Consider the following 19,832-nt stretch of genomic DNA (forward strand, 5'->3'; position numbering starts at 1 on the left):
TTTAAATTTTTCCTTTTAAAAACGGATAATAATTAGGGATTTTCGAAATGGTGGCAAATTTTCAAAATGGCGGGTGTTCATTTATTAAAATTGTATTAATTATATAGTTTATAATTATTAAAATTTTTCCTGATTTTTTAGCATAAAAATACAGATTTTCAAGATTGCAGCCATAACGAAAATTGCAACGTTTCTAGAATCCAAGGTGTCGACCGTAACGAAAAGTACATACAGCATTATAGCAAGATGGCGGGCGTAACTAAAAATGTGAAATTCTAGAATCCAAGATGGTGGGAGTAAAGAAAAGTGCAACGTTTGAAGTAAACTTTTTTAAAATGTTTTTTGGAAGTTTTTCGGAATTGTTTGTCAAAAATTAATGAATTGTGAGTTTATTGTCAAGATCAAGCCGGCTTAGGGGGGCTAGACGACGGGGAATATTCATTTTTTCATTGAGGCATTTCGAATTTCGAATTTTTGAATTTTTGAGGAATAAAAGGGGAAATTTTCCCTCTAAACGAGAAATTTTCTTTCAAAATAGGAAAATTTCTAGGAATATTGAGTCATTTTTGAGGAATTATGATGGTCAAGGTCATCTAAGATAGCCGCCGTGACGTCACAATTCAAGATAACGGACATCGGCACACACATCACACTCAGTACCCACCATAATAACACCCTGCACCCTGCGCTCGGAGCCGCTTTTATATACTACTCCAGGGGTTACAAAACCTCTCTTCGCATGTTGCTTGAAATAATCGCTATCTGCCTCTAGGTGTAGAGGATATTTTTCGTACATGAAATCATTCCGAGTTACTTTTGCAAACGTTTACGCTTGGGTTTCTTGGCAAAACTCTTTCAAACATTGATACTGAAGGAAGTATACTGGCTCAATTTCATTTTTTTTTAATATCAAAGTTACTTGTCTACAATGTTTACTTAAAAACCTGGTAGCAAACCTTTAAATATTAATAATAACTGCATTGACTTCTTGGGAATTTATATGAATTTAAATTCACTTACAATGCTGAAACCATTATTTTATTCCGTAGTCCTAGCAAATTATTATTTAATGTCATTTAAACTAAAAGACGCGATATTTAAAGTAACTTACAGCTACTTATAGAAGCTAATGCATATCCGTCAAGATCTTAACACTTTATGAGACAAAACTAAATGGTTATTTGTTATAGTCTTTTGTAAATCTCAATTCACGATAAACTCACCATTGGTTCAATAGTTGGCTGACCGTTTGCGGAGAAGGCATACTGAGAATAGTGCATCACACTGCGGTAGTCATAGTCCACCCCCAGCGCATCGGTAGTCTTCTTGCTAGCTTTCTGGAAATTATTTTCACGGCCTGCAGCGGGAATAATGGCAATTAGTGGGTGTTTTACGGCTAATATTACAATTAGTAAAACACAGTGAAGTGAATAAAAAGATACCTTGAATACACATTCACAGGAATACATATTACTCAACTAGTATATTTTATATACACACATACTGTTACGAGGACGCTAGCGATGAGACTGGCCAGTCAGCCCAGGCTCCAGCCTGCGGGAGGGGCGCGATGCAGGTAGCACCCGTCCCTCCATTACCACTAGCCTTATCCGATTGGCAGCGGTAGCTCTCTACCTCTATCGCGAATTAGGAACGTTTCTAGAGCACCATCTGTGTGAAGTGAAGTAAATAGGACGCATTTTCTCTAGAAGCTTCGAGTGTTGAGTCGGGGATTCTAGTGACATGACACTGCGAAGGGCTAAGATACATTTCCAGGGCACGGCTGAGAGGTAGGTAAACCGACCATATACCGTGATATACCTTATATCGTGACAAACAACATTGCGGGCATCACAGAGTTGGGTAGGCTTCCTACACTGAGTTCACTAAGTTACCAACAAAGAGCAGGCATGTCTAGTTTCGGCGCATGGCTTGGCGCGTCCTTTGTGTTTACCAGCACACTTTTCCTGCTAGTATTCGTTCAATACACGTATCATCTCATTCAAGTTGTGCAGCACGCGCTACAAAAAGGTAAATAAATGTACTTTCTTACTAATATCGCATGTTTTATAGTTTCAACGTAAAGCGAAAGCATTAATCTGTTAATTTATGGTATTAGACAAATTTCTCTACTCTTATTTACTTAATAATAAGCTTACAAAAATGAACTATTTCCTTACAATTTTCCTTCTGTTTCAGTTACAATGATGCCATTCGACATCATGTTTGTAGGAGAATTTGGGCCTAATTATTTTCAAAAGGGTCACGATGACAGATGGACTGAAGGGAGGTGCCCTTCCTAATTTCTCTGTAGGGTTGTCTCCAAGTGGTTGGATCAATTCCGAGTTGTTTATGCGGTGGTTCAAAATGTTCACTAAAGGATGCACATCAGATAAACCAGTGATTTTAATAATGGACTCACATGCAAGCCCCTTCACGCCCAACGTTATGGAAATAGCATCACAAAATGAAATATTATTGTAGCTTTCCCATCCCACACCAGTCATATCCTCCAGCCCCTTGACATTTTTCTGTTTATCAACCTCTGAAAGTTGCTTGGAATGCAGCTCTCAAGCATTTTCAAGAAAGTAATCCATTTCGCAAACCAGGACGTTTTGACTTCCATGCTATGTTCAAACCGCATTCTTGAAAGCCTTTTTTTTTGGACAACATAATTTCTGGATTTATTAAGACTGGCATCTTCCCTTTAAATCGACAAGCAGTGCAGGATGAAGCACTGACAACAGCGCCCACAGGGCTCGACAAATCTCAAGGAAGCACATTATCAAATGCCAGTGGACCTAGGTCTAATGAAGAGGATAGGCTTAGTCCAAAATCATCAGACAGTAAACTTGCACAAAAGTCACTTGACGATCTTTTAAGACTGCCAGATTTACGCCTTACGTCACCACAAAGTAAAAAGCCTGAACAAAAAAAAAAGGACCAACGTGCCAAAGTTTACTTTAACCCTACACCTGAACTTCAGGAAGACGAAACTTCAGCCACCATGTGTAGCATTCAGCTTACACCTGAGCCAAGTGGGAACCAGATATGGAAGAAAGTGACAAAGAAACAGCCGAAGGAGAGTAAGCCTAAGCTAGCAAAAAAGAGTAAAGACGTATGTGCGACGTGTAACGAGGACTATGCGCTTGGCAAGAAAAAAAGTCCTTGGATTCAGTGCTGTTTCTCCTTGAAATGGTTCTACGAAAACTGCCAATCCATTGATTCAGCAAAGCCACCAACAGTTTTCATGTGTAATCTGTGTGCGAGAAGTGATTAGGCAGACAGCAACACTGACTAAAGTCGTGGCAATGTTTTACAAATGAACATAATACATGTGTCACGAAATAAAGTATATGTTGTCTCGGAATTAAGTAGGGTATCACGAAATTAGGTATGTGTGTATGCCATTTGTTTATTTCATATCAGTTTTTATTTACTTAAGATAAATTAATCTTTCATGTAGAAAAGAATAAGGCAATAAGTAACCAATGTATCACATATAATAGAAGAATTACTATGTTTACATATTGCTAATATTGAAGTTCGATACGTTAGTATCACGAAGTTGGGTAGGTTTACTATATAAACGAGGAGGATGACATGCAATGGCAGTAAAGTGAAAAGAGTGAGAGACCCTTTAGCGAGCGATAGCAGGCGACAGCAACGGACTTCGTGTGCGAAAATCGCAGCAGCAAGGACCAAAGCATCCGGGACGGTGTTGTGTGTGCGGCGGACCAGTAAATAGTGCGAGCCAGTGTGTTGGGACCGAGGTGCGCGGTAAGAGTCTCTGTTGAGCCGATCTCCAGTGTGAAGAGAAAAAATGAACTTACTAAAGTGTGATTAATAGGTGGGCGGACATTAAGATAGTTGTAAATTAAGAAGTGGCGTACTTGTTAGTTAATTAATCAAATTGCATTTATTTAATTCAGCTATTTTTTACGGGACTGTTTTTCCCACTCGTAACAATACTTTTCTGAACATTTGTAAATATATGTGAAAATATTGGGCTGTATATATATATTTATAAAGCTTTTTTCTACACAACGTTTTGAAAAGAAATAAAAAACCTTCTTTTAATGATATTTTAATATTAGTTTTAATATAAGTTCTATATAACCATAAATACATTCATGAGACAACAGTAACAGATGCCTACAATGAAATTTGGTTAACTTGCGAAGTAATTTCCAACTGATCTGAACATTTTCGAGTTCTTGCTTATTTTATTTTATTTTATTTATGGCTGAGAAAGCGAAAAAAAAAAAAAAAGTGAAACCTAATGTGCTGTTAGTTGGAACGGGTGCAAGACCCGCTAGGCTGAAGCTCATATTCGCACAGTTGTCGAAAGGCACGAGTGACAGACGGCTTGGCCAAAACGTCCACATCGCAGCAAGGACGCGCCACACCTCGGGACCACGGTGGCCGAGTGGCCAGAGGCGCATGCCGAACAGGTGGGCCCGTCAATGCCCCAAGCCCATGTCCCGTCCCTAGAGACCGGCGATATTCACATTATCACCTGGAACCATGCACCCCTACAAATTTAAGGACTTTTCAACAAAGTATTTGGCACAAATAAACGAACCTTTTTTTTCTTCACAATTTCACATAACAGGATCTTCGTATAAACTACGCTGTATTTAATCTCAAGGTCATTTTTTCTCTCGTCATATCAGGTTAAACACGCACATGGAATAAATAATAGTTATGAAGTTTTTCTGATGTAACAAAATTATTCTTTAGGATTCGTGCTCAAAGTAAATGCATTTAGTACCATTACATTTACGAAGATCCCTGGATAATTTGAAAACCATTCTTCGTAAATTTAAGGTGAAAATGTTTTAACAGTGTGCCTAACCCCTCTAACATCTTTTGAATAATTCTGTTGTTTTTTTTTACTGCTGCCTTCCGTCCTGATTGCATATGATAGGGTCGTATGAATCATGTAATGTTGTTACTGGTTCCTTTCCGTTCAGGGAAGTGTACATCTACCCGTAATCCAAGTTAAGGAAAGGAGCATGACCAGTAACCCAACGAAGCCATCTTTAATTCAACATTTATCTTACTGATCACAGAAAGCTGTAAACGTTCGACTCCGTTTAGGCGTGGAACGTAATTTAGTGCAACACATGAATGTGTATTGGTGTGCATTCTAACGTGGTTACAAACACCAACGCGAACTTCGCAGGTGTGCACTCATCACTGCTCTACGCCTCTGATGCCGTTGACCCATGATATAGTCGCTCGCAACTCACCACGGAGTGGGCGAAGAGACGGAGACGTTACTAACATGTTGACTTTTGAGGGAGGTGTAAGTGTACCAACCTGGAGTCAATACCTACGGGAAACAAAACCATTAAGAATATATGAAAAAATAACCATTTTAATATATAGTGCTTTTATCCTTATACTAATGCCAATAACTAATTTACTACTGTCAATCTTCAATGTCTTCCTTTTTGCAAAAACATTTTACATTAAAATAAATTCTAAAAACATATTGGTGCTTGTACGTGCGATAGAGTTTATACTTGCTTGGCGTAGTAAAAAAACAATAATTTTACATGCAAATAATTAATAGAAAACATTATTAAAGGACTGGAGTGATATTATAAATACGGTTGGTAAAGTCTTAACTTAATTAAATTTAAAAAAAAATTAAATAAATACTCAGTACGCAATATTAATATGTACACGCCTATAAAATTAAATAAATTATTTAGTGAAATAATCGAGAGAGATTATATTTAATAATTAAAATCCATACATATAATATTTATTCTAATTTATTAATTTTAATAATTTATTCAAAAATAATGTAGAATTTATAATGCAAATAAATTATGCATATGGGAAAATAACCTCACTTATATGAACACACTTGAAAAGGTTTATAAACACATCTGTCACTAATATTCACACTAGACACTAGATAAATAAAAGTTTTTAATTATTTTTACCAGTATTCAACCTCAATCACTTAAAATTATCTATGATTTAAAAGCACATACATATATTTTATTTGTATGTAGCCTTATTTTCATCCTATAAATTTTTGTTGCATTCTGTGCTTAAAAGTTCATTCTCTACATTTTTTCATAACGTGCCTGAAGTAGTCAAGCCTAAACTTAATTACATAAATACACTTGAAAATACACCTGAAAAAGGTTAAAAACACAATTTCTATCACTAATATACAAAATAAATAAATGTTTTAAATGCTATGTACCGGTATTCAATATCAATCACAAAAGTATAAGATTTAAAAGCACGTATATAATTTGTATTTTGTTGTATGTTATCTCATCGGAGCGCCTGGGACTATGGAAGAAAACGGTTTTTTTTTTTGGGAAAAGAGGGGGAGGGGGATTTGAAACGGTTTAAGTGTAACTGGAACTTTAATTTCGACGAATATTCTGCTGATTTATCTTCAGAAATATCGATATTTTCCTGACAAATTTATTATACTCAGGCTAGTTTTATGAATGCTAACGGTCAAATGCAGATGAAATCGCGTCATTTCGTGAGGCATTCAAATCTTTGAAGGTTTCTGAATACAAAATATAAATGTATTGACCAGCTCCTAAAAATCATGCTTAAAAACATTTAATTATTCCTTTTTTCATTCACGTCCTTAATGTTATTAGAAAGCTGGGCAAAGAAGAGAAATGAGACGGGAGAGGCGGGCGCGAGGCCCTGGAGCCGCGCAAGTTCAGACAGGCACCGCACCTTTCTGGATGTTGCCCCAGCGGATGGACACGTGGCGGTCGCGCTCCCAGCGCGTGTGCTCGTGGTTGAAGCCGAGCGCGTGCATCAGCTCGTGGATGGCGGTGCCCTTCTGCGAGAGGCAGCCCGGCGACTGCAGGTTCAGGTCCTGGCAGCCGCCCAGCCGCCCCACCGACGACCAGCAGCCCGTGTTGCCCTTCACGATGCGCAGGCAGTCCCGCTGGCCGGACCACGGCACGAAGCGCACGCACGTCTTGTTGTGGTAGTCGTCGAAGGCAGCGAGGATCACGGCCTGCTCCCTGTACGCTGCGCAGAGGTCAGTTCGGGGCATTCCTGGCACGAGCGTACGCTGGATATAATTTTTTTTTTGGGGGAGGGGGGGAGAAATTAGAACCACTTTGCCCAGTGTTTGCTCAATTGTTCTTTTCTATTTCTGGGAGGGAACGATAATTTTTTTTTTTTTTAGGATTACGCGGAGGGTTTGTATCACCCCCCCCCCCCCCCCCATTTTACCCTGCTTACGCCCTTCATTCGAGGACTTTCGGGACGATATCAAATTTCGCATAACAGGGATATAAGCATGTTTTAAGGTACTGTTTGCCGAGAGTGACTTATGAGAAAAACCGAAATGGGTTCATAAGGCCGGTGTCACACTAAGCGTTTCTGCCGCTGCGACTAAAATTCTTCCCCAGCGGTTTTTTTTCTAAGTATTCTTTCGACCGCATTTCTTAGAGTGCACAATGGTTGTCTCTTAAGAAAGCACTTAGTAATTTATCAAAACAGAACATGTAAAAAGTTAATATAGAAAAAATCACAGAGTGGAAACTGGCAAACGCTCCAGTTAAACCCAATGGTGTGACATCGGCTTCAAGGCTCATGGCAAAAAATGTGGTCCCCCTGATATAATTAAGGTCCCGCTTCATCTGCCATGTTCAGGAGCGTACACAGTTGAGGTGAAAGGACTGTTATATACACTACCGTAAACATATATATATATATATATATATATATATATATATATATATAAATTCCTACTTCCTACCAAGAAAAGGAAAGATTTTGATAGGAAACAGCGGGAAAAGTGGTTCTGGTCTTAGCTCCCCCCCTCGAAACGAAATTCTCGTATGCTCCTGACCAAGTGGAATTATTTTATATTTTAAAATATTTATGAAAAATATTTCGAATATTTTTTATTTACTTAGATACAAACGAAATTAAGCACTATGTCGGTTCACAACTTGTGTTTTAACACAGTACACAAGAAATAACCAATTATTTTTTTGGGAAGCAGTGCATAGTAACGTGTTTTGAGTAGCTACTGCGATAGACGTGCACTGTAGAATGGAGCTGGCATCGATGGCTCGCCGATAGCTAAAATATCTTAAAACGTAGTTATTGTTATGGAAAAGTCGGAGCACAAAACAGACATTAAGACGACATCTAACTTTCACCAAGACTACGTTTATTGCAAAATCACTTCTTCCAGGTAATACACAAATCAGTACCACCAACTGAGCATTAAACATAAACAAAATCTCATACACGTCAAAATTGACTAATACCAACACCTTCCCCCAATTTTGACAACCCTAACTCAGAAACAAATCTGTCAAATTTACTGTAGGGTAGACTACCTGTTTGGTTAAACAGTCACTTATTTGGTTATCTGAATCTACATACACAAGTTTTACAATATTCTCTTGTACAAGCTCTATTATAAAATTGTATTTCACAATAATATGCTTAGATCTTTTTGTCTCAAGAGTACATGCCATTTTATACAGGATTGATTATCCTTATACTTAATCACTTCAATAATATTTAATTCTAAAAGTTCTGTCAACATCTTTTTCACAAAGATGCACTTTGTAGCAGCAGTAGCCAAGGCTACGTATTCAGCTTCAGTGCTGGATAGACTAACACAACTCTGTTTTTTACATTTCCATATCACATTATTACCAAATATCCTAATGAAGTACCCTGTAATACCTTCCCTATCAATTTTATCATTTGCATAGTCTGCATCTACGTATGACTCTATCACATTACACACTTGTTTAGAATATCTAAGACAATACTCCTTTGTTTTGTTTAAATATCTTACGATGTTTTTCAAATACTTTAAATGACTGTTTCCAAAACAATTCCGAAACTTACTGAAATATACAATAGGAAAACTCAAATCTGGTCGAGTACCCAGCATTACATACATCAAACACCCAATATGTTCTCTATATGGCACATTATTGTCACATTCATCCGAAGGTTGCAAGTCTAATTTAATTTCCATTGGCAAGTCTGAGAATTTACACTCTTTCATTTGAAATCTTTCCAGTATTTTCTCAATCAATTTACGTTGCCTAATAGATATACACTCATCTGTACAAATAATTTCTAACCCAAGGAAATTAAAAACTCCAGTTCCCTCACTCATTTCCTTCATTTCAAATTTTTCTTTTAAAGTCACTATAAGGTCTTGAATTTTTTCTTTATCATCAGAAAAAACCATTAGATCATCAACATAGACCAAAATGTATAAGCCCTTCTTAAAAAAAAGCAAGTATCAGAGTTTGATCGCTTACAACCAAGACTTAATAGTTCCTTGCTTAATCTTTCGTACCAGCATCTAGGGGATTGTTTCAGACCATACAAAGCCTTCTTTAATTTGCAAACAAGATTTTTATTTTTTTAAGACCCACAAATCCCTTCAGGAACTTTCATGAAAACTGGATCATTCAGTTCTCCATACAAAAATGCACTTCTGACATCTAATTGGTCAATAACCCAGCCCATCTGTAATGATAACGATAACAAAATTCTAATAGTAGGCATCGTAGCTACAGGGCCATATATTTCTTCATCTGGTTTGCTTCCTGAAAACACCCTCTGGCAACTAATCTTGCCTTCTTGATTAATTTCCCTTTTACCTCTTTTTCTGAGAAAACCCCATTTGGAGTCTATTACTGTCTTACCACTTGGTTTTTCAACTGACTCCCAAGTGTGGTTCTTTTCTAGGGCATGTATCTCCTCGTGCATTGCGTCTTCCCATGACTCCCTGTCTCTGTTATCTTTAAAATAAGACACTGTCAAGGGAACATTAGGGTCGAGAAACCCCCATGCATTCAATGCTATTTGCGTTGTATAGTCCTCAGTAATGTAGTCTTTATGCAACACTGGAGGTACCCTAGTTCTTTCCGATCTCCTTCCTCCTTCCTCTATACCCTCATCAGACGTTCTCTCCTTTTGAATATCACACGATACTGTTTCTAACCTGTCCACGCCATTAACCTTTACTGTCAATGGTTTTGCCTCATATTGTGATTCATAGTACGTCTCATCCTCCAGAAACTTTGCATCCCTTGACACTACAATTTGTCTCTTGCTTGGGTCAAAAAACCTTTAAGCATTTGAAGCGTACCCTACCATGTAAACCTCAATTCTTCTCTTATCCAATTTCCCCAGAGATGGATGATTGTCCTTAATGAAAGCTTTACTTCTAAACAACCTGATCTTATGGTAATTGACTTTCCCCCCATACCATGTTTCAGCTGGTACTAGGCCATTGTACCTAGGGGTTCTATTATACAAGAATGCTATTGTCCTAACAGCTTCACCCCATATGTATTTAGGTAAGTTTCCTATCAAACACCGGGATTTCTCTAACAAAGTTCTATTCATTCTCTCACTTTGTCCATTTAACTGAGGTGTATAGACAGGCGTATATTCCAGCTGAATACCTTTCCTGAAACACCAGCCTTGAAAACTTGCAGAACAAAATTCACCCCCATTATCACATCGTATTCTCAACACCTTACGATTATCAGAAGAAAACTGCCTTACTGCTGATTTTATAAAGCTTTTCACTTTTTCACAGGCTTCATCTTTCCTCCTCAACAGAAACGCCGTACAAAAACCAGAATATGCATCTGTTATAGTCTGAAAATAATTATACCCATCAAACGTAGTAGGCTTAACGGAACCACGCAAGTCACTGCATATTATCTCAAGACACCTTTTTCCTTTAGGGCTTATCGAATTAAATGGTTGTCTAGTAAACTTACTCTCAATACATACTTTACAATCTCTTACTGCTTCCATACCTTTAATTCCTGTCATATTACCCAATGTTCTCATTGCCTCCTCACCTGGGTGACCTAACCTCTCATGCCAAGTAGACTTACCTACACTGGGCACAGGTTCATTTCCAACTACCGAACAATTCAGCCCTACTACATACAGTTTACCAATTTTTTGGCATACGAGAACAGGTATTCCTTTATTGCTTATTATCATCTTACCATTAACAAAGGTTGTTTGATACCACACTGCACACACCCTTGAAATAGAAAGAAGATTGTATCTCAAGTTATTTACAATCAAAACATTTGCCAATGTACATTTATCAAAAACAATATTTCCCTTTTCATTTGCAACGAGCATTTTACTTCCATTTGCTACAACAATAGCAACAGGTTCCTTTAAAGTCTCAATGCCTGTCATGAGAGACTTATAATCAGTATTTATCATATATGCTCGGATGCACCAGAGTCACACACAAAAGTAATGGCGTGAGATCGTTCATCGTTACTCATCAAAGAGGTTGAAGCTATAAACACAAAATCATTCTGTTCAGCACTTACCGGTGGCATTCCATCTGCAACGTTTACCTTTTGTAAATCATGTCTCCCGCCACGGAAACCCTTTCGAGGCGTAAAGGAAAGCGAACCTCTCCGTTGTAACACTGGACACTGTCTCTTGTAATGACCATATTCACCACAGCCGAAACACTTCACCTTTAATCTCTTCGCCGCAAACGAACAGCCAGACACCTGGGATGGTGACATATAACCACCCACCATTCGAAGTTCTGCACCCAGGAGTCGTCACTTCACGAACTCTAAAGTTATGTTTAAAGTCATCGTCTCAATGGCTGTGATAACACTGCTAAATTTCTCCGGCATAGTCAATAATAGATAGCAGACCTTATCTGTTTCGTCTAAAACTGCCCCCAATGCTTCTAACTCACTAAGCATAGTCTCAACTACAAGGAAATGTTCCTGCAGCTCACCTGAGTAAAACTTCAATTTCAAGAGTTTCTTCATCACAAATAATTTGGATATGGGGCTCGTCCGGGCAAAAACATTATTTAACGAAACCATCATTTCTTTAGCTGAGGTTGCCCCTTTCACTATCTCCAGGTGTTTATCTGATACACATTGAGCTATGACCCATTTAGCCTTTTTGTCACGCACATCAAACTGTTGTCTTTCTTCCGCTGACAATTCCCCTTTGGTGATGTCCGAGATATTTATCACGTCGTCTACTCCCTCTTTGGTCAAAAACATCTCTTCTCCCTATAGCCAATTGGAGAAGTTAGTATTCGTAAGTTGTGGAAATCCTACAACTGTTGCAGGAAACATGACCACCAGCCCACACCACACACGATCACAAAAAACAGCAGCAATTGCAAATATACCGACCACTGCTGTGGCAATTATACTCCTGATGCATTACGACTTTCAAGCAGTCACAGCCACGTGAAAACAAGCTTGTCTGGGCCCATAACCACTGTTATGGGAAAGTCGGAGCACAAAACAGACACGCAGACGACGTGTAACTTTCACCAAGACTACGTTTATTGCAAAATCACTTCTTACAAGTAATACACAAATCAGTACCACCAACTGAGCATTAAACATAATGACAAATTCTCAAACACGTCAAAATTGACTAATACCAACATTTATGACTTATTTATTAATGGATTATACCACAATGGCAGCCGAGAGTTACCTTAACGCAACGACGCACATAAACTACCAGAAATCTTTTCTTACGCTAAGGGAAGGAGAAGTACTTGAAATCGATAGACACCATCTTGAATTAAGTCTTTTTCTAGCTGATCACAACCATTTGTAAATGTTTGCTCCTATAGAACATAATACCTGAATGTGATAGAGGCTTTCTTCCATGAATATAGTTCTATATCAATAAGCATCCATTATAAGTATAATAATAAGTTTTTAACAGTGAATACATTTTAAAGAATGACTACTACTATGACAATATCTTCAAGAGTCACTCTTCAGGGAGTGTTAAAGGCGCATCAAGAACGCCAACGGTCATTTGCACAAGAGTGAAGACATTAATTCGCGCTGCGTGCAACTATAGGACTTCAAGTTAATACTACAAGGATTTAAATTAAGGTTTTCCATTCCCTAGAATGAGTAAATAAAAATTATAACAACGCACGACAGAACAGCACAAATGACAAAACAAAAACGACACGGACCTACGAATACAGCAATCAACCTGAAAGTCAAATGGCCAACCAACAAATAGCAGATACTATCACAAAAAAAGTTATATACTAAACTTTTTTTACAGTGCCTATAATGGTTTAATCTCTCAACTGTCTCAATCAAAGAAAGCCGCACAGTAGTAGGTAAGATAACTTGAGAGCATTCATGAACAACTACCCCAAGTATAAATGTGGCTCATGTGGCAGGTTCCAGGTCGTGGTATCAGCCGCCATCTTGGATGAACTTGAACTTGACAACGACCACAACTCAAAACACACACTCGACATTGCTGACCTTTTAGCTATACCTTGGTTTAACGTGGGTCGTTTCAAAGTCCTCCACCTCACTCACCATGCACAGTGCCACATGGGCTTCCCGGTTCCTATGAAATCCGTCAAAGACCAACCACAGTCGCCCATCATCGACTTCACTTCAGCTTTCCTGTCATTTCCTCCCCGGGTGACCAATCAGAACACCACCACTGACTTTTTGTTTTATTCACAATTTATTCTCTTTAATAACACAGTTGGAATACTAGCTACTAATACCAAAGCCATGTCTAAGATGCTTCTCTAAATACAATAGGCTAAGTATCGAATCATATGCAAGGCAAATGAATAAATTTGTTCTTACTATCCAAATATTATTTACCATAAACTATTGGAAAAGTTATTTCTGAGGTTTGAAATGCAAAATTTAGATTTGAGAAGCATTATTGTTTTTTTTTTAATGAAAATGAAACAAAAGTATAAATATATTTTGCTTTGATTTTCTATGTTTTGATTCAGTTTTGCATTCCGGTTCATTTTAGAAATTTATGCCCAATTTCTTTAATTCTGTATCTTGCAGTTTATGTGTACTACCAAACTATGCACAATAATATACAAAATCGCTAAGTTAACTTTTACAAGATACTTCATTTCTCTCCTAAATTTATTAATATTCTACCGAACATCTTACTAAGTGACCTGAAAGATTTTTGAATAAGAGACTTTGGCCAACATCATATGGCCTACATTTCTCTTGACAATGACATAGGTTTTTATTGTCATCCTTCACTATCAAGATGTTCATCAATACTCTGCTTAACAGCTCTTGCATAAATAATTTACTTGATTCTTCTTGCAGGAATATTTGAAGTCGGTAAACAAACTTACTGAATGCGGGGCTGATCCGGTAGTACACGGTAGCATCAGGCCATCGCGAAGATTTGGCTCTTAGCCCATTGCGTGATAGCCCATCCGTGGGGAATAAAATATCCCCTTCCATGTATTTGCCAAGTTCCTCTGGGTTCACGAGCATTTCTGGACTCCATTTCGACACTTCGTCACCTGAAATCATTTCACAATAGGACAAGTAAATCAGCTGGTGTTTGCAGTCTTTGTTTTGAACCTTATTGTAAATGCCTCTCATATATTAGCCAATATTCGTCCCTATAATAGCAAGTATTTGAGTATAAAATAACTTAGATCACACACACAACACAATTATTGTGGAATTCGAAAAATAGCAATTGATATGCAGTTAAATTCATCAGCTGAGAAGGAATTCCATGCGAAAATGGTTGGGGAAAATTCCTCGCAATTAGGGTAGTAAAACAATGCAATGAAAACAAATCCTTGGAAATGTTCGATTTTATTCTATAGTTTTATCTGTACTCCATTTAGTTTTTATTTTTTATTTTAGGAAGGTTGCCATATTGCGAAAATGGTATTAATACAACTAATTATGGTAGGTAAGTGCAACAGATATGTGTAGGTATATATATATATATATATAGGTATATATATACATATATATACACACACATATAATTTCATGAAGACAACGGTACATTAAAAAGTTAATTGAAACAGAATTTTAAGTAAATATCAATTAATGAGTGGTTACATGCTAAACGTATTTAGCTACTCTGTATAGCAGTAGGACATAAAATGTTACCTTTACCTTTTTCTTAAACTTAAATGTATCATCAATATGCTAGTATATAACGCTTGACAGTCATTGGTGTTGCTTGAAATTCATCCCCAAGCCCAAACAGTTGAACACTGTTATACAATCAGGAGCCAACTACAGAAACCACTTTTCTCCTGTTAAAACAATTTTCACAAAGCATTGCGAATAAAATTTTACACTTACAACACATCCGCATAATTTGGCATTACCTTTTTCGAAACTCATTCTTTTAAACTGACAAGCATAAGGTAGATTTCGATGCTTAGACTACCTAATTCAGTTATTAATATGGTGCGACATTCGGTAAATAAAAACACCTATTCCTATACGGTGCACATAGTATAAAAATGTAAATTCGTGAATAGGGTTAAGGCAAAAAAGACTACCACAATCTTGGATTGTGACATCACGACAACCATCTTGTATGAACTTACCCATGAAATTTGACCTTGACCTGGTTCCTGTCCACCATCTTGGATGACCTTGACCATATCAGCTATATTTTATTTATTTTACACCATCTTTGATTGTATAACTTTCCGCCAGGTTGGATTTCCCCATTTAGGAATATGATTTCATGTCCGCCATCTTGTTTCCATCTGTTGGAGCCCACCATCTTGTTACCGTCTGCTAGAGGCCGTTATCTCGTTTTCATCTGCTGGATGTCGCCATCTTAGATTATTTAATGTTCACCATCTATGTTTCTGCTGGGTTTTTCCCCCCTAAAGTGTGGCAGCATCGATCTTTTTCATGCACATAAGGTCGATGTTCCATTACTTACCAGTGTTGTTGTGATACTTATAGACATACTGAATTTAATTGCTATACAAAATACATCTGAAGCGAGGTGATTAGAACCATGATAGGGTGGACCTCTGGTATGGAATATATAAGCGTTTGACAACTCGGTCATCGAGACATGTACCAAACTAAGAATTAAATTTTAAAATATAATAATTTAAAATAATACATATTTTGACTTGTAATATTTCATTTGGCGTCAAAACGAGGAGGCATTGGCTTTAGGTTCAAAAAACGGAAAAAGTATGTTTATACGTTCTCATCGGGTATGTGTCGTTTTGCCTAAAGGCGTTTTGCCTAATTTTAGGCAAAACTCTGTTTAGGCAAAACACCGTTAGGCAAAACACCGTTAGGCAAATCGCCGTTAGGCAAAATGCCGTTAGGCAAATCGCCGTTAGGCAATTCGCTGTTAGGCAAATCGCCGTTAGGCAAATCACCATTAGGCAAAACGCCGTTAGGCAAATCGCCATTAGGAAAACCGCTGATAGGCAAAATGCCGTTAGGTTAGGTAAGGTTAGGTTAGGTTAGCTTAGGTTAGGTTAGCTTAGGTTAGGTTAGCTTAGGTTAGGTTAGCTTAGGTTAGGTTAGGTTAGCTTAGGTTAGGTTAGCTTAGGTTAGGTTACCTTAGGTTAGGTTAGCTTAGGTTAGGTTAGGTTAGGCTAGGTTAGGTTAGGTTAGGCAAAATGCTGTTAGGCAAATCGCCATTAGCAAAATGGCGTTAGGCCATTCGCCGTTAGGCAAAACGAGGTTTTGTCATCATAGTAACATTTTAGGCAAAACGCCGTTAGGCAAATCGGAGTTAGGCAAAACTCCGTTAGGCATAACGCCATTAGGCAAATCGCCTTTAGGTAAATCGCCATTAGGCAAATCGCCGTTAGGCAAAACGCCGTTAGGCAAATCGCCGTTAGGAAAAACGCCTTTAGGCGAAATGACTTTAGGCAAATCGCCGTAACGAATTCATGTTTAGACAAACCGCCGTTAGGCAAATCGCCTGTTACTCTTCTCATCTAGCAAAAGGGTCTGAAAAAAAGAAAAGAAAAAAAGGAGTGAAAAAACAAGAAATAATTCATTCAATACCAACTCGAGCATTATCGAACACAGAATTAATAAAATATACTCATAAACTAAAAATCAAGTACTATAGAGGTGTGTTTATGAGAGACAGACTTCCAGCAAAACCTAATGTTAATGAATTATCAATTGTTAATTTAGACAGTAAAAGTAACAAAGGTACTCATTGGGCAACGTATGTGAAACGAGGTAAAAATGCAATTTACTTTGATAGTTTCGGGGATTTAAAACCTCCTAGAGAACTCGTAATTTATTTAAAAGATGTTAAAATTTCATATACATAAATACAATAGAGATCAGAATTTTAACTCTCAAAATTGTGGAAAATTGTGTTTAATATTGCTGTCGAAATATTCGTGAAATACTTCTGCTAGCTTATTTTCCACAAGCAGTCAGTCGACTGACTGTCATGTCAGTTGTTGACATTAAACTTGGTATGAAACATCCGTGCGTCAAATAACATTCTGTCTCCAATTCAGGCGCGCATTCCTCAGCTCCGGCGCGAAATACGCACATAAGACGAGCTGTGACGCACACTAGAAGAGCTGTTGACGGGCCGACGGGTTGGGACACTAATATCTTTCTGTCCCCGCAGTTTGCACACGCATTCCGCATCGGCGACGCACACGCAATAAGCACTTCATTTCCTAACAAGCTGTGGCACTTGTAAAGTTCTAAATGAAATATTTTAGAAAAAATTACACGTAAAAAAAGTATATAAACTACAACATACGAATATTAGCAGTTGGTTGTAAACATTAGTATTGCAGCAATATTGTCAGGCGCGAGCAGCGAATTAAGTTCTATGTTTTACCCACCAATACAGTTAAAAGTAAATTGGTCAGTTGCGCTTACTGATTTACAAACTTTTAATTCTATAGCTAATATAGATTAAACGAATAATGTTTTCAGATATAAATAGCCTAACGAAGACTACATCAAAGAAATAAAAATACCAACTGGATGTCACGAAATTGGTGATATTAAAGATCATTTAAAGAATATTTTACAATCGGATGAAGCAATTATTATTACAAAGAATATAAATACCATGAAAAGTATTTTAGTTAGCAATTGTGATATAGATTCTAAAGGTGACAGTAGCATAGGATCGCTATTCGGTTTCGAGCCTAGAGTGTATGAGTCGGGGAAAGTTCACGAATCTATTAATTCGATAAATATTTTACCGATAAACGTAGTTCGTGTGAATTGTAATTTGGCAGAATCTTCATTTATAAATTAAACCAACTACAACCTAACATGAGTTTGGAATAAATGTTTCTTCAGGTTATCGTTTGACTGAAATACCAAAAAAACAGCAATCTACATTCCAGTGATAGTAAAATCAGTCAGTGAAATAACAGTTCAACTTGTAGATCAAAACGGAAAGCTAGTTAATTTTAGAAGAGAAGAAATTACTTTGAGTCTGCACTTGAAGAAAGATAGGAATTAATTTCAAAATGAACATTAATGTGATAGTCGCTTTTGCAGATTATCCTCAGGTATCTAACAGTACAGTGTTTTGAGTGGATGTTGCCTCATGTACAAGTGAGCATAGCTGAACATATTAAGGTGCTGAAGAATGTAGATAATGGCAAGAAGCCTGACATACCGTTCCGATCATGGATCCCCGAAACGTATCCTGGCCTGCCTCAAAGCCAGCATAACTGGATAGTAAAGTCCAGCTGAGCTATGTAGAAACCATGATACATCAATATCGGTCTTCACAATAGATGTCAGCTCAATGTAAAGTGAGCTGTTCGGTGATCGATAACTCCCAAATACATTATGTAAAAAAATTTAAACAGCGAAAGTTACCTGTACGTTGACACGAACATGGACTTTTAAAACAGAAGATTTCTGCTCGCATACCTAATGTATGCCAAGTTTCCGCAAGTGTATTATGGCCGCGGATAGTCGCCAGTACTCAGTCCCGACAGTTTCAAGAACAAGCTCTGTTAATTGTGTTTGAATTAAAAAAAAAAAGATCTAATAAATTCAAACATCATCCACTGACTGTAGGATCTATATATCGACGAACGGAAATATTCCACCAAAAACTTTTGCTTTTTGTCTGATAAATCACGATCGGCTTGCATCGTACATTTGCCAAGAAAAGCTTGTGAAATTTTTTCATTAATGCTGTTGCATTTAGAGGATTTATTTAGTTATGACAGAGCATTGCTAGCATCAAGATGTACTGCAAACTATAAGATTTCCAGAGCCAAATTGGATTCGTGCTCAAGGAGATTGCCGTCACATATGAAGACAGTAGCAGGACTCGATCTCGCACCTTCCAGCCTCCAAATCCTTGAAAATTTCTGGACGAAAAATGTAAATATTCCAACGAATGGTTACGCAGATTTTACGATGCCCTTGAATGGGACTAAGGAAAAAATATGAACAACCAAATAAAACAAAATACTCTTAACGATTCACTAATGCAGAATCCGAATGGTTGCTGAACCCGAACAGAAAACATTTCTGAGAAAGTTTTGCGATGAAGCTTCTGAAATTGACGACCTACCTTCCTTGTTCAAGCTTAGTGCAATATATGGCTAGCAGTCTCACGTTTGTGACAAGATTGAAACTGAATGGACCTGTGCCTGGCACAACTCTCAGTTCTCCGAGTGTGAGTACATTTCGCACCTTCAGATGTCGTCCGAAATGCAAGAGGATGTTTTCGTTCCATCCTGCCATTGTGTGTGAGAGCATAAGAACTAGCGTCAGCAGTGTCTAGTACAGCTACTAGATACTGGATATCTACACTCATATACGAAAACCTGCGATGAAGGCACTCAACACTGGCGGTTTTCGCACTTTCCTCTGTCTTACGAACCGACACAACAGCTGTGATCCTGGAAACTGTGATGTCTATCACATGACACTGCATACAAGCCTTCCAACCAGCATCAAATATGTAGTAGCTGCTTCTGTACATGCAACACCACACTGTACAGTTAAAAACTTGTTGCA

General features: G+C 37.7%; 1 protein-coding gene across 1 annotated transcript in view; it reads right to left on the minus strand.

The window, feature by feature from the left end:
• The window catches only part of LOC134528797 (zinc metalloproteinase nas-13-like), a 66,636-nt gene that overhangs the window by 6,682 nt on the left and 40,122 nt on the right, over nt 1-19,832 (minus strand). Inside the window, exons 3-5 of the mRNA XM_063362462.1 lie at nt 14,186-14,359; nt 6,730-7,032; nt 1,224-1,357 (exon numbers count right to left, since the gene is read on the minus strand). Of these exons, the coding sequence (XP_063218532.1) occupies nt 1,224-1,357; nt 6,730-7,032; nt 14,186-14,359 (611 nt within the window). The remainder of the gene's footprint in view (nt 1-1,223; nt 1,358-6,729; nt 7,033-14,185; nt 14,360-19,832) is intronic.

The sequence above is a fragment of the Bacillus rossius genome, chromosome 2, assembly GCF_032445375.1.
Source record: "Bacillus rossius redtenbacheri isolate Brsri chromosome 2, Brsri_v3, whole genome shotgun sequence".
Classification (NCBI taxonomy): Eukaryota; Metazoa; Arthropoda; class Insecta; order Phasmatodea; family Bacillidae; genus Bacillus; species Bacillus rossius.